General features: G+C 41.2%; 1 protein-coding gene across 7 annotated transcripts in view; it reads right to left on the reverse strand.

The window, feature by feature from the left end:
- TRPM3 (transient receptor potential cation channel subfamily M member 3) overlaps positions 1 to 16165 on the reverse strand; it is a 657305-nt gene that overhangs the window by 106008 nt on the left and 535132 nt on the right. For 5 of the 7 annotated variants that reach the window (XM_006152487.3, XM_014589340.2, XM_006152482.3 and 2 more), the window contains 5 exons: positions 14702 to 14737; positions 14410 to 14550; positions 6648 to 6677; positions 5157 to 5446; positions 2657 to 2885 (listed from right to left, as the gene is read on the reverse strand). In XM_006152487.3, coding sequence (XP_006152549.1) covers positions 2657 to 2885; positions 5157 to 5446; positions 6648 to 6677; positions 14410 to 14550; positions 14702 to 14737 — 726 coding nt within the window. The remainder of the gene's footprint in view (positions 1 to 2656; positions 2886 to 5156; positions 5447 to 6647; positions 6678 to 14409; positions 14551 to 14701; positions 14738 to 16165) is intronic. The other 2 variants (XM_006152484.3, XM_006152480.3) reach the window with 1 other exon arrangement.

Here is a 16165-nt window from a genome sequence, read left to right on the forward strand (position 1 = left end):
GTTTCTCTCCTGTGTAACACTGTGCAGAAATCTCAGTGTGAGGAGACTAAACACTTAAGTCTCTCTCCTGAGAGGGCAATTTCATTCTCTCTGTTGGGCGTCAGGATTAAATGCATTTCTGAGTGATCACACTGACATTTGCCTTGTGTTCCCAATTTTCTCCCACTTCTTCTCTCAATCCTAAGGTAGTGTTAGGGCACGAGGCTTCTGAAAATGAGCTTCGTTGAAGAAACTGCTCCAAGATGAGAAGAAGAAAGTTCCTGAGTGGTCAGTAAAAATGATTCTCAAGTAATGGGGCAGGGACAGTTTGTGCTTGAATGCCCATGAGGACTGAGAGCAGTTAAGAGAAAAGGGACAGGAATGACCCTGGATTCTGAGTGCCTGGCAGGCCTGGAAAGGCTCAGGTGGCATGTTGGCAGTCTGCAGGGGACATGACACGCTGTCCTCAGAGCTGAGGGCTGGCTTGGCTCCCTGCCTGAGGTCAGGCTTGGCAGTCACAGCCATGGAACACCCGTGACCCACTTCATGAAACCCTTCTGTGACCCTGGACCAAGAGCTCACGGGAAGGATGGGGTAGGGATTCAAGACAAGGGTGGTTATGGGTAGGGTGGAGGAAGTGGGGGAGGTAGGCCTGAGGATGCAGTTTCAGATTCGTAGAATGAGTAAGTCTAGAGAGCGAATGCACAGCATGAGGCTCTCCTTACAACATTGCTTTGTATACTGGAAATTTGCATGAGAGATTTTAGGTGCTCTTACACACACAAAAGGTAACTATACAAGATGATGTATTTGTTAGTTTGCTTGACTATGGTAACCATTTTACTATATGAAGGTCAAAACATCATGTTGTACCTCTTAAATATATGCAGTTATAAAAAAAAGGCATCACAAAAAAGCAAGCAAACCCCCCCCACATTCATTCAATCTTTTATCTTCCCATTTTTCTCCTTCTTCTGCTTCTGTTTAATGTTTTCTTTGGAAAACACTGAAAGAAAATGTAAGAAAGGCAAAAGCTATGCACCCTCTTACTTCTGCCCCCCCCCCTCTGGTTTTTGTCACAGGTCACGTGCATTTATCAGAGAGAGACAGAGAGAAAGTGACATATCACAATCCTTTCTACTCCACTCTTCTCTCAGGATTTTGGGCATGCACACACATATGCCCAGGGCAATTTTCAAACCACAGGGTCTGGGACTTAAACTATGTTTGGCCATGTGGGAATCCATTGCTTTAACCACTATGCAACCTACTGGTCCCATCTTGTTTCTCTTAAAAACAGTATTAAGTCCCTTACATTGCCCATTTGACATCGGAAGTCATCACTGGAAAGAATCTACTATATGTCCCTCCTTTAAAAAAAAAATTATGTAGACATAACTATACATATACATGCTTAAAGAAAAGGGCCACAGGTTATACAGACAGCTTTTCTTTATTTAAGAAGAGAGGGCTGGCCAGGTGGTGTGGTGATTTGGGTGGCTGGACCCCATATGGCCAAATGCAGGATTGGAGTCCAAAACCCAGCAGCCTGAAAAACATATCAGTGTATGTGTGCATACCTGTGCAAAATCCTAAGAGGAGTATGGAGGAGAAGGGATTGAGGCATGGCCATCCCCCCATGCGGTGAGTTCTCACTTTCCCTCTCACTTTCCCTTTTTCTCTCATCCCTCCAAAGTGAGCATACATACTCTATAGCAAGCCATATATGAACAAATAAAGGGCTGGCCCAGGGGTCCAGTGGTTAAAGGAGCCTGATCCCACAAGACTGACTACACAGTTCAAATCCTGGCCCTGGAAGCTTGAAAAACAGGCTGGGTACATGTACAAATGTGCCAAAATCCCAACAAGATGGAGAAATAGGGGAGAGGGGATTGAGATATGACCATATGCCATCAGGGATGCCTTCTCTCTTTCTCTCCCTCTTTGTTTCTGGTAGGTGCATGCACCCTCTGACAAAATATAAAATAAAATAAAATAAATAAAAGGAATAGATTGGGGGCTGGTCCTGTAACCTCGTGGTTAAAGGGAGCCAGCTCCCACGTGGCCAACTGCACTTTGGGTTCTGGCTCTGGCAGTTGGAGAAACACACTGGGCACAAGGGCATGTAGGCCCTGAATCTCTCTGGGATGGAGGAATGGAAGAGAAGGGACTGTAGTATGATCATGCTCCACTAGGGGGTGCTTCCTCCCTTCCCCACCTTTGTCACTGCTCAGTGCAAGTGCCCTCTGGCAATTAAAGAAGAAAAAATTATATGTCAGCACTATCTAGTCACATTTTTCTACAGAACTCTTTCTCACTTTTAATTTAGTTTTAAAAATGTCTCAAACACATCTGGTAAGAGCCAATGTCTTTTTATAACATGCTGCAAAGGAGGGCCAGGAGTTCTGGCTCCCAGCTGGTGAAAGGTAAGGAATCTTGGGGCAATGTGGCTTGTGTCAGAGCAAATGGCACCTCCTACGGTACCCTGTGTGACTATCATCTTTGGATCTCCTGAAAAATAGTGGCTAAATGCCATCTTAAAAGATTCTGACTCACAGTGGGGAATTAGAAGCACCCTCCTGAGAAAGGAAATGTCCAATCCCACTGCAGATTTGGCTTGGGAAACAACTAACCCTCTGGCCCTCATAATCAACGGGGCCTCCTTGGGTGCACTGACCTTGAGGCCTGAGTTCTTGCGCATGCGGAGCCGGCCCATCCACATGTCGGTGAGCAGCATCTGGCTACACGTGTGTGCGATGAAGTCGCGGTGCTTGGCGGCCACAGCGAGCTGCAGGCATGTAGCATTGCTCCAGTTTTTCAACTCATATGTCAGCAGTTTCATGGCCAGCTGCTCATCCTGTTTGTAGGACTGGTCCAAGAGCTCCACTGCCAGCTGGCCAAAGTCCCTGAAAGAATGTGCAGAAGCATCCTTCAGGCCAGCTTGGAGACTTAGGTGACAAAATCGGGGACCCACTGGCAGACCATAGAAGATGCTTGCTGTGTGGTATAGTTGTTTCCTGTGGGGATCCAGGCTGTTCATAAAGTCATCTAGCCCACATCCACTGAACACCTACTCCGTGCCAGATGCCATGTTTAGAACTTGGGTATAGGTCAGAGGAGGCATGGTTCCTGCACTCAAGGCCTCCAATATAAGGCATATGGGTGGGAAAGGCAGGCCAAGCCATGATCAGAGTGCAGTCTGTCTTCTTTTTTTTTTTTGAGAGGTTTTTACTATAGGGTGTGTGTGCTCGCCAGACAGACAGAGAGAGACAGAGAGACAGAAAGTGAGAAATCCCCCCCCCCCCCGGGGGGAATCACCCCCCCCCCCGGGGGGTGGGCCATGCCACAATCCCTTCTCCTCCATTCTCTTCTCAGGATTTTGGGCACGCATGCACACGTGCCTGGCGTAAGTTTAAGCCACCGGGGTCTGGGACTCAAACTGCGGTTGACTACCTGGGAGTCCAGCAACATAGCCATTACGCTAACTGCTGGTCCCTAGTCTGTCTTCTTAAATGTGATGGCACTCAGTTCTAATCTCAGCCTTGCCAGTCACAAGTGTAGGCTATTGTACAAGTTACTTCAGTTCTTTGAGTCTCATTTTCCTCAGCGGAAAAATGTGCATAATAATAGAACATACCTCTTGGGGTAGTTGAGAGAATTAAATAAAAGTTTCTACACGTAAGGGGTCTTAAATAGTTCATGGACAACGTGTATTATGAAAAAGCTATGCAGGGACTTAAAAAATTAAAAAAAATTTCTACGGGGAACATGCACTTCTCAGAGAGAGAGAGAGAGAGAGAGAGAGAGAGAGAGAGAGAGAGAGAGAGAGAGAGAGAGAGAGAGAGAGAGAGAGAGAGAGAGAGAGAGAGAGAGAGAGAAAGCATCCTCCAGGGTATGGCCACGCCGCAATCTCTTCTCCTTCATCTCTTGCTCCTTCAGAGATTTTGGGTATGTATGTGCATGCACTGTCTTTCAAGCTGGAGAGTCTGGGACTTGAAATGCACAGTTGGCCATGTGGGATTCAGCCACCTTAACCATCCTGTGACCAGCAGGCCCTCAAAATTATTTTTTGTACCAAAATAGACTTGAACTTTAATTGCATTCATCTGTGAACCTTTTTTTTTTTTTTTAAGATTTAGTTATTTAATTTTTTCTTTTTTTTTTTTTTTTTTGGAGAAGTTTTTGCTATAGGGCACGTGCACTTGCCAGAAAGACAGAGAGAGAGAGGGAGACAGAAAGCGAGAAATCACCCCCCGGGGACATGGCCATGCTGCAATCTCTTCTTCTCCATTCTCTTCTCGGGATCTTGGGCATGCACACACACGTGCCTGGTGTGAATTTAAGCCACCGGGTCCAGGTGGCTTGAACAGCGGTCAACTACCTGGGAGTCCAGCAACATAGCTATTACTCTAACTGCTGGTCCCAAGATTTAGTTATTTAATTTTATTTATTATTATTAGGTTGTCCGGAAAGTCATGACACATTTTGCATAGAAAAATATGTCATGACTTTCCGGACAACTCAATATTTTTTAAAAATTTGCTATAGGGCATGGGTAATCTCTAGACAGAGACAGAGAGGGAGAGAGAGAAAAGAGAAGGAAAGTAAGAAGCAAAGCAAGCAGCCAGGTCTGGGACTTGAACTATGGTCAACCATGTGGAAGTCTAGTGCCTTAACCATCACACCACCTGGCAATCGCTCTCCATGAACTTTTTTTTTTTGGAGAGGTTTTTGCTATAGGGTGTGTGCGCTCACCAGAAAGACAGAGAGAGACAGACAGAAAGTGAGAAATCACCCCCCCACGAGTGTTGGCCATGCTGCAATCTTTTCTCCTCCATTTTCCTCTAGGGATCTTGGGCATGCACGCACACGTGTCTGGCGTGAGTTTAAGTCATCAGGTCCGGGACTCAAACTGTGGTCGACTATATGGGAGTCCAGTGACACAGCGATTATGCCAACTGCTGGTCCCCCTCTCCATGAACTTTTAAAAGTCCCCTTATATCTGTGCTTCCACATATAACTGTGCATAGAAAGGCTAATTATACAGGCTGCCTTCGATGTATACTATTGGGCAACACTGCCTCCTGTTAAGGTTTTGGGTACCTCAGACCTGCAAGTATTTGGAGCCCACTTTCCCTTCTCTTCCCCTGACCACCTTGTTTGCTGGGCTGGCCAACCTGGAGTTGTGGTTCAGCTCCTGAGAAATGTCATCCACCATGTCATTCTCGGAGGCCTCATGAGCCATGGCCTTGCAGAGTTTACAAGCCACCAGAGCCTTGGCCATGGCCTCTTCCCCATGCTGCCAGAAAAACAGGGCCATCTTCTGTCGCTTCATGAGAACAGCCCACACCATCAGCTCATGGAAAGGGAAAGGGAAGTGGTTGATCTCAGGGTCATCCAAGTCAATGTCCACCTCTTCCTCACGCTTCTTAGTTGTCTTTCTTCCTCGCCTCAAGGGAATATCATCCTGTCATTTTAAAGACAAAACAGGGGGACTGAATTAAAAATGAGTCAGTTCCATTCAGTAAGTTACTGCATATCGTCTACTGGTTCAGCTCTGGGGCCAGTACTGAAATGAACTAGGCCAGCTCCTATTCTAAAAGAACTCACAAGCCTAGCTAAGCCTGACTGTACAACAAATGATAATGAATGCATAAGCACAGTCCTTGGGAAACATGCCAGTACTATACTTTAATTTTGGAAATGATTACTACTTTTTCTTTCTTTATGATAGTGTGTTTGCACACGCACATAAGGAGAAAGAGATGAATGCCCTCCATGGGTCTGGTCGTGCTGCAGTCCCTTTCCTCCAGTCCTCCAGCCAGTTGGATCCTGGGCACTTACATGTGTTCCTGGCACGCGTCAGGCCGACTGGGTTGGAGATTTGAACCACAGTCATCATCTGGGTTCTGGCCTCTCTTGAGCAGCATATTACTGCGGCACCATGGAGCTGGCCCTATGATTTATTTCATAATGGGCAGTTTTCTTTTTACTTTTGTCCATATTTTTCTTCTATAGGCATATTTATCTTCTGTAGGTTGTTTCTACCTCATGATGGACAGCACTACCCTTCTGGCAAGTATAATAGTCTACACTTGCATTTGCATATACGCCCACAACGGCATAATCAGAAGATGAGAAACATAATCTATCCCTAGTTTCTGCAAACCTGGTAGATGCATCTGTAAGGTAGTTCTGCCTTAGGATCTGCTGCTATTGGTAAACACCCATGAATAGATTTCACCTACTAGAATTTATGTTTCCTTGCTTTTTAAGTTAGCATTTCAATTAAAATTTACTCATTTATTTTTGTTTGCAATGCTAACATAACCTCATGGTAGAATTTTCAAAGCTACTGTGAGCTAACCTATGACACTTAAAAAATTTTTATTTCCTAATTTTATAGTCATATGCTAAGCTCTATCACTGAAATGAACATATACTAAGCTCTATCACTGAAATGAATATATATGTATATATGCATATATATTCATATATACACATATGCATATTCATATATGTATATATCAACATATATTCATATATACATATTCATATATGTATATATCCACATATATACATATATACACTCATATAGATGTATATACGAATATATATACACATATATATAAATAAAATTAAGACCAGTAATTTGAGCAAATACCTACCTCCATTCCCAGCAGTTTTAAGGCTTTGGGCTGTTAAAAAAAATGTGAATAAAATTAGATCTTTTTTTCATACAGGTAAGAAAATTTTTATTTCCTTATTTTATAGTCATATACTAAATTCTATCACTGAAATGAATATATATGTATATATATACAAATTCATATATACATATGTACATATTCATATATATATATATATATACACATATATACGTAATGTGTATATACATATATATGTGTATATAGAGTCTAATTATATCTTAAACAGGTAAGAACTCTATTGTTCCATACAGTTTTTGTTTTGTTTTTATTAAGTGAAATACTATATGGGGAACCTATTTCTAAAAATTTTAAGGGAACTGTGTATTTAATGTTTTGTGTGATTTAGAAAAAGTTAGGAAACTGGAGGGTAACAGTGAGATTGCCTAAGGGTAGAAACTACAGGTTTATAAAGTCTTTTATGGAACAAGAGTTCCTTTTCTGTCTTCTAACCAACATGCTTGACCAACACACCTCCTTGACCAGCAGTACTTGAATGAATGCCATGGTCTGAATGTTTGTTCTTCTTTCTGCCTAATTTGTATGTTCAAATCTTGACCCCCAAATGATGGTATTAGGAGGTGGGCCCTTGGGGAGGTGATGAGGTGAATAGGGTGAATCAGTGCCCTTGTGAAAGAGGCCCATAGAAGTTCATTTGCCCTTTGTGCCATGTAAGGACAGAGAGAAGATGACATCTATGAACCAAGAAATGGGCTCTCACCAAACACTGAATCTGTTGGTACCTTGATCTTGGACTTCCCAGACTCCAGAACTGTGAGAAATAAGTTTCCACTGTGTATAAGTCTGCCATTTTATGGTATGTTGTCTTAGCAGTCTGAATAGGCTAAGTCAAGAGGGATAAAACATACACTCAAACAGATCAAACCAGATATTTCTCAAACCTCTTGGAAACCTCTATTATATGGAGACTTGGTATATTACTCAAAAATGTCTGTTATGCTGGACAATCCCCTATGCTGCTACCCAGTAGAGTGAGGTGAGTAGGACCAGATGAATGTGCTGATGGTGGTAAAAGACACTCAGTGGCATGGAAAGTATCACAAGGCAGAAGCACTGGCCACCCTGGGAATGTGCAAAATAGACCCAGACTGAGACAGAGAAGGCATCTCAGCAAATTACAGGACTTGATTTATATGATTTATATTTAACATAAGGGAGATATAAAATTTTGTCTTGTGGGTCAGGAGTACCAATTCTATACTTTCAAATAGTACAGAAGGGTTGGCTGCCATGTTGAAAGTTATTTGAGTAAATAATAAGCTTATAACATTTATATTTCCTCCAAATTTTGACTGTTTGAGTTGCAATAGCTTGAAACTAGTTTCTCTCTCTTTCTTTTTCTTTTAGTTTCTAACATGACCACCAGTATTAAAAATCTGTTTTTTTTTTTTTAATGCTTTTTGGCGTTTTCAAAATTCTCTACAAGTCACACAAAATTCTTTCATAATCAGAAAAGGGCTTGTTAAAAATTATGCTCTCAAGACCAACAGATGGGGTAGCGGTTATGTCATTGGACTTTAACACGGCTGACTGCAGTTTGAGTCCCGTACCCAGAGGCTTAAAACTCATGCTGGGCGTGTGTATGTGTGTGCCCAAAATCCTGAGAGGAGAATGGAGGAGAAGGGATTGTAGTGTGGCCATCACCCTTGGGGGAATGATTTATTGCTTTCTGTCTCTCTGTCTCTCCAGTGAGCACATATGCCCTATAACAAAAATCTTTCTTAAAAAATTATGCTTTCAGGACCCGCAGGTAATGTGATGGTTATGGTGGCTGGATCTAACATGGCTGACACTGTGGTTCAAGACCTGGACCCAGTAGCTTGAAAAATCATGCCAGGCATGTGTGGATGAAGGCCTAATTCCTGAGAGGTGAATGCAGGAGGAGGGACTGCAGCATGGCCATGCCCCCTGAGGGGTGATTTCTTATTTTTTCTCTCTCTAGAAAGGGCACATACCTTGCAGCAGGAAAAAAGAAATAATTGCTCACTACCACACTACCAGCTGAAGCAGCCATTGTAAAATCGTGCTCCATGGATTGAGGTCAACACTATTTTTGTAATAATGCTAAGATGGAACTGGGTTTTGACACTGTGTTAACTTTTGCACTAACGGCAAAAAGCAGTGGTGAGTAAAACTACTGGATGCCTTCGCCCGAATGAAGGCGGTGGTACCAAATTTCAGTAGATGGCATTAGACTCCACTGATTGGACTTTTCAGAAAAACAACAACAAACAAAATCTCCAAGACAATTTCAGTTAAGAATGTCCTTGACCAGGCTGACCCTGTAGCCTAGTGGTTGAGGGAGGTGGATCCCATGTGGCCAACTGTGCAGTTTGAGTCCTGGCCCGGATGGCTGGAAAAACAAGCTGGGTGCATGTGCATGTGTGCCCAAAATCCTGAAAGGAGGGAAAATAGAGGAGAAAGGATTGTGCTATGACTACACCCCATTTGGGGTGTTTTCTCCCTCTCTCTGTTTCTCTGATGAGCACACACAATTTGGCAAAAAAAAAAAAAATCTTGATGATGTTTAAAATAATTATTAGCTTTATTAAATCTGTATTATTGATAACATGTACTTTTACTATTCTGTGTGATGAAATGGGAAGTATGCCTTGGGGCTGGGAGGTGGTGTGGTGGATAAGGCAGCTGGATTTCCACATGACTGACTGTGGTTTGAGTCCCAGACCTGGCAGCTTCTTTCTCACTTTCCTTTTTACTCTTTCTGTCTCTCTCTGGTCAACTTCAAATACATAAAATAAAATAATTCTTTTTTTAATAATTACTTTATTTAACTTTATTTTATTTATTTTGATTTGAGCTATGAGGGACAGAATGAGAGAGAGAGAGTGAGAGAGGGAAAGTGAGAAAGCAAGCCTCCTTGTCCGGGACTCGAACGGTGGTTGGTCAGGTGAAAGTCCAGTGCCCTTAACCTCCTGCTGGCCCCCAAATAAAATAATTCTTTAAAAATAACAAAGGGAAGTATGCGCCTAAAGAACTACAGTTGCATACTGACCTATGATGAGCTGTTCAGAGCAAAAGCACTGTGCAATTGTATGGACTGACTTATAGGCACTTTTTTCCCCCCATGAACTATTATTTTTACTTGGAAAAATGATTGGCAGCTAGATTATAGTTATTTAGACTTGGAGATTTGAGACGTTTTTTAGAATGACCAAAATGAGTCTGTCATTGTAAGAAAAACAACTATTTGTTGCTAATGACAAAATATAAGCTTTCATGAAATCAGAATTTTGGAAACCTTATATCTCCCCTGTCAGTACGACCTTGACACCTGTTCAATAAAGACTTTTCAGGTAAGCATAGAGGTTATATTAATGAATGTGATTTTTAGAAATTGTATAATCAAATGTGCCAACCATTTGGAAGATTCACATAACTCAACAAACCAATATTTTCTGATGACCAATCTATGTTATAAGAATCATACAAAGTGCAAGAAAGACCAATGGATTTTTTTTTTTAAGAGAGACTTTTTCTATAGGATGCAAGCATTTGCTGTAGAGACAGAGAGAAACAGAGACAGAGAGAAATCAGCCCCCGGGGGCAATAGCTATGCAACAATCCATTCTCCATTTTTCCTCTCAGGATCTTGGGTACACACACACACACATGCCCACATGAATTTTAAGCCACCGGGTCTAGGACTCGAACTGCGGTCGACTACAAGGGAGTCCAGTAATGTAATCATTATGCCATCTGCTGGCCCCAAGACCAATAGGTTTTAATATAAGAATACAAAAGTTCATTGATATGGTTTCAGATTTCACATGTCAACTCCTCTTTTTTTTTAAGTTTTTGTTATAGGGCGCATGCCCTTGCTAGAGAGAGACAGAGAGAGAGAGAGACAAAGAGAGAGAGAAAGAGAAAGGAAAAGTGAGAAATTACCCCCTGGGGGGATGGTCATACTGTAATCCTGTTGCCTCCACTCCCCTCTTGAGATTTTGGTTACACACACTCACACATGCACCCTGAGTGTTTTTCAAGCCACCATGTCTGGCACTCAAAACAGTGTCCTCAACCATGTGGAATCCAGCCTCTTTAAACACTATGCCACCTAACTGGCTCTTCAACTCATCTTTAAGAAACTATTCCTTGTTAAATTTTGGTATAGCATAAAAAAAACAAAAAACAAAAAACAAAAAAACTTGTATCTAGGATTATCTGTAAAGATTATTAAAATATCCTTTCTTTTTCTGATATAATAGTCATATTTCTCACGTATTTGTGTGAAGTCATATATTCATTACATAATTCAACCAAGACATTTTGCAAAATAGAATGAATGCAGAAGTAGATATGAGAATCTAGCTGTTTTCTATTAAGGCAGACATTGCAGAAATTTGCAAAAAAAAAAAAAAGGTAATACAATGCTACTCTTATCATTAATTTGACTTTTTAAAAAAATCTAGTTAGTTTTTGTAAACATAATTTATGTTAACATACAATGGAATTCTTACAGTAATCTTAAAATTAATAAATATTTTCAAAGAATTGATTTTAATTTCTAATTTGATAAATCACATCAATAGACAGAGCTCCCACAAATTTTCCTTTTTTAAAAATTTTGCTGGAGGACACATGTATTCATTCACCAGAGAGAGAAAGAAAGTGAGGAAACAACTCCTATGAGGGATGGTCACACCACATCTGTTCTCCATTTCTTCTTTTAGGATTTTGGGCATACACACATGCACCCAAGTGTACTTTTAAAGTCCTCAGGTCTGGGATTTGAACCAGGCAGTCAGCCAGGTGGGATCCAACTGCCCCAACCACCATGCCAGCAACTGGTTCAGAACTCCTCTGAATAAAAGCTCTTTGAGCTCTGCAACAATTTTTAAATGTATAAGGATATCCCAAGATCAAAATCCTTCAAAACTGCTAAGATTAATCATTTTAATAGTAGCTTTAATTTAAACATCATGACTGTTCTGTATTTAGGCCTACTTTCAGTGCAATTTCCTGATTCCAACAGATCTAATGAAAATAAGTTTTTTCTCCCTCACTTAATACACTCTCCCCCCCCCCCAAAGGAATGTGTCCTCACTGCAGCTATGAGGGACAGAATGAGAGAGAGAGAGTGAGAGAGGGAAAGTGAGAAAGCAAGCCTCCTTGTCCGGGACTCGAACGGTGGTTGGTCAGGTGAAAGTCCAGTGCCCTTAACCTCCTGCTGGCCCCCAAATAAAATAATTCTTTAAAAATAACAAAGGGAAGTATGCGCCTAAAGAACTACAGTTGCATACTGACCTATGATGAGCTGTTCAGAGCAAAAGCACTGTGCAATTGTATGGACTGACTTATAGGCACTTTTTTCCCCCCATGAACTATTATTTTTACTTGGAAAAATGATTGGCAGCTAGATTATAGTTATTTAGACTTGGAGATTTGAGACGTTTTTTAGAATGACCAAAATGAGTCTGTCATTGTAAGAAAAACAACTATTTGTTGCTAATGACAAAATATAAGCTTTCATGAAATCAGAATTTTGGAAACCTTATATCTCCCCTGTCAGTACGACCTTGACACCTGTTCAATAAAGACTTTTCAGGTAAGCATAGAGGTTATATTAATGAATGTGATTTTTAGAAATTGTATAATCAAATGTGCCAACCATTTGGAAGATTCACATAACTCAACAAACCAATATTTTCTGATGACCAATCTATGTTATAAGAATCATACAAAGTGCAAGAAAGACCAATGGATTTTTTTTTTTAAGAGAGACTTTTTCTATAGGATGCAAGCATTTGCTGTAGAGACAGAGAGAAACAGAGACAGAGAGAAATCAGCCCCCGGGGGCAATAGCTATGCAACAATCCATTCTCCATTTTTCCTCTCAGGATCTTGGGTACACACACACACACATGCCCACATGAATTTTAAGCCACCGGGTCTAGGACTCGAACTGCGGTCGACTACAAGGGAGTCCAGTAATGTAATCATTATGCCATCTGCTGGCCCCAAGACCAATAGGTTTTAATATAAGAATACAAAAGTTCATTGATATGGTTTCAGATTTCACATGTCAACTCCTCTTTTTTTTTAAGTTTTTGTTATAGGGCGCATGCCCTTGCTAGAGAGAGACAGAGAGAGAGAGAGACAAAGAGAGAGAGAAAGAGAAAGGAAAAGTGAGAAATTACCCCCTGGGGGGATGGTCATACTGTAATCCTGTTGCCTCCACTCCCCTCTTGAGATTTTGGTTACACACACTCACACATGCACCCTGAGTGTTTTTCAAGCCACCATGTCTGGCACTCAAAACAGTGTCCTCAACCATGTGGAATCCAGCCTCTTTAAACACTATGCCACCTAACTGGCTCTTCAACTCATCTTTAAGAAACTATTCCTTGTTAAATTTTGGTATAGCATAAAAAAAACAAAAAACAAAAAACAAAAAAACTTGTATCTAGGATTATCTGTAAAGATTATTAAAATATCCTTTCTTTTTCTGATATAATAGTCATATTTCTCACGTATTTGTGTGAAGTCATATATTCATTACATAATTCAACCAAGACATTTTGCAAAATAGAATGAATGCAGAAGTAGATATGAGAATATAGCTGTTTTCTATTAAGGCAGACATTGCAGAAATTTGCAAAAAAAAAAAAAAGGTAATACAATGCTACTCTTATCATTAATTTGACTTTTTAAAAAAATCTAGTTAGTTTTTGTAAACATAATTTATGTTAACATACAATGGAATTCTTACAGTAATCTTAAAATTAATAAATATTTTCAAAGAATTGATTTTAATTTCTAATTTGATAAATCACATCAATAGACAGAGCTCCCACAAATTTTCCTTTTTTAAAAATTTTGCTGGAGGACACATGTATTCATTCACCAGAGAGAGAAAGAAAGTGAGGAAACAACTCCTATGAGGGATGGTCACACCACATCTGTTCTCCATTTCTTCTTTTAGGATTTTGGGCATACACACATGCACCCAAGTGTACTTTTAAAGTCCTCAGGTCTGGGATTTGAACCAGGCAGTCAGCCAGGTGGGATCCAACTGCCCCAACCACCATGCCAGCAACTGGTTCAGAACTCCTCTGAATAAAAGCTCTTTGAGCTCTGCAACAATTTTTAAATGTATAAGGATATCCCAAGATCAAAATCCTTCAAAACTGCTAAGATTAATCATTTTAATAGTAGCTTTAATTTAAACATCATGACTGTTCTGTATTTAGGCCTACTTTCAGTGCAATTTCCTGATTCCAACAGATCTAATGAAAATAAGTTTTTTCTCCCTCACTTAATACACTCTCCCCCCCCCCCAAGGGTATGTGACTCACTGGAAAGAGAGAGAGAGAGGGAGAGTGAGAAACCTTCCCTGGGAGGATTGGCCACGCCACAATCCCTTCTCCTCCATTCTCTTCTCAGGATTTTGAGCACGCACACATGTGTCCACTATGATTTTTCAAGTGGCCAGGTCTAGGACTCAAACCATAGTCAGTCACGGTAGTTCAGCGCCTCAACCACTCCTCACCTTATGGCCCCTGCTTTTTTTTTTGTTTTTAATTTAAAAATATTTAACAGGTTTAATAGAAGAAAGGAGGAAAGAAAGGGTAGTTACCTCCTCCTCCACTGGTCTCCCCCTTGGAAACAAAGAAGCCACATCCTACACCTCTCATACTCCAATCCTCCCATGAGAGGCCCAGGAATTTGTTCTAAGCCTTACCCTCTTGGGGCCGAAGAGATTGTGGTAGAGCGTCCTAAAGCGCTTGCGCGTGTAGTTGCAGCGATAAGCACCGCCCATCAGGTACTCGATCACCAGGCCGATGTCAATCAGGCTGATTCTGTAGTCTGGAGGCAGGTTCCCCTATGAGGGCAGAATCAGACAAACGAACAAATCCAAAGACAGAGTGGTTTACTAGAGATTCTCATTCATGTGTTCTGTAACTATTTTAGAGTAAAAAAAAAATGAAAAAAGAAACATATGAATGTATTATTATGCTGGTTAATTAATTCACCTTAAAATAGATCCAACCGAAACCTGGATATTCTCGCTTGGAAAGAAGACATAAGTTAAATAAGAAGATGCAGTAATCGTCGGCAATAACAGAAAATCAAAATATTTATTCACGTCTTCAGCTGGGGAGAAAAAAACACCAGTGTAGCAGAAAGAAACACAAGGCCAGACACGGCATATGCTATCACTCCCAGGGTCTGACAACTAGAGGCCCCAGATATCCCCCAATCCCTCCTTTCTTCCCCTGACCCTATCACTGCCCTCTGGCTGAGCATTTAGTTCTTCCTACTCACTAGAGGAAGACTCCTTCCAGAAGATGAGTGTTATTACCAAGGCTACCCTGTGGGGCGGCATCTGCTGAGGGCTCAGGTCTCCATTAGTACAAAACTCCTATAAAAATTAATAGTATTTTTTTTTTTTTTTTTATAAAAGAAGAGCAGTGTCTAGGGATGGGGTTTTGGGTGTCAAGATAAAGTTGTATGGGGACATCTCTTGTGCTTGAAGGGAAGTTGAGGAAGAAATAGAAGGCATTGTATTAATGGAATTCTTATTTTCCCAGAATTAAGGACATTTTTCATTTTTTCTTTCTAATAGTATTTGTCAAAGTCTTAGACTTAGGTGTATATTGTAGCTGCTTGCCATATATAAATGCAAAACCAGAACATTTCTGGCCCAGCCACTGGGGACAATGGTAGCAGTGTCTTGCAGTGCTAGAAGTCATACACTGCCCACAGTTTACATCCTGGGTTAGTCTGAAAAACACGCTGAGTATGCCGATGGGTGCCAAGGTCCTGAGGAGCTGGAAGGCTGGGGAAAGGGGACTGTGGTGTGATGAGACCTTGTAGAGGGGGCTTTCTCTTTCTCTCTTGTGTGTGTGTATGTGCATATGCTTCCTATCAAAAAGGACCCTTTGGGGCCGAGGAAAATCATAGCTCTGTTAGGTCAAGGAACAGCAGTATCATTTATGGATAATACTGAGTGACTAGTGATTTCCAGAGGGCGTGATTGATTATTCAGCTCTCACCTAGTTTAGTTCCTTCCTGCAGAAGGCCGCTCTATATCACCAATGATGGGGTGTCATACCAGAAAGCCTGGTGCACTGTGTCCTTAGATGTATTTTGGAGAGGCAAGAGAAGCTCTGTCCACTACTGTCCTTAATGGAGGATTCACCTGGAATGCTGTGTGAGATTTTTGGCACTTCACAGGAGAGGCTGATAATCTACAGTGGTGGTTTTCCAACTTCGGTGGTGTTAGAACTGCCTAGGAAACTTGGTGACAACGCAGTCCTGGACCTTGTCCTACTACTTCAATGGATAGAGTTTTTATGCTGTTCATTAGCTCCTCCAGGCAATTCTGATATACCCTAAAGTTTGTCAAACTGTCTACTAAACAAGATTCACGTGGCATGATAGATTACATGGCAGAACCCAGAAACCCATAGTTAAGAAGATAATCAGTGTCAGCA

The sequence above is a fragment of the Tupaia chinensis genome, unplaced genomic scaffold (genome assembly GCF_000334495.1).
Source record: "Tupaia chinensis unplaced genomic scaffold, TupChi_1.0 Scaffold000354_1, whole genome shotgun sequence".
Lineage (NCBI taxonomy): Eukaryota > Metazoa > Chordata > Mammalia > Scandentia > Tupaiidae > Tupaia > Tupaia belangeri.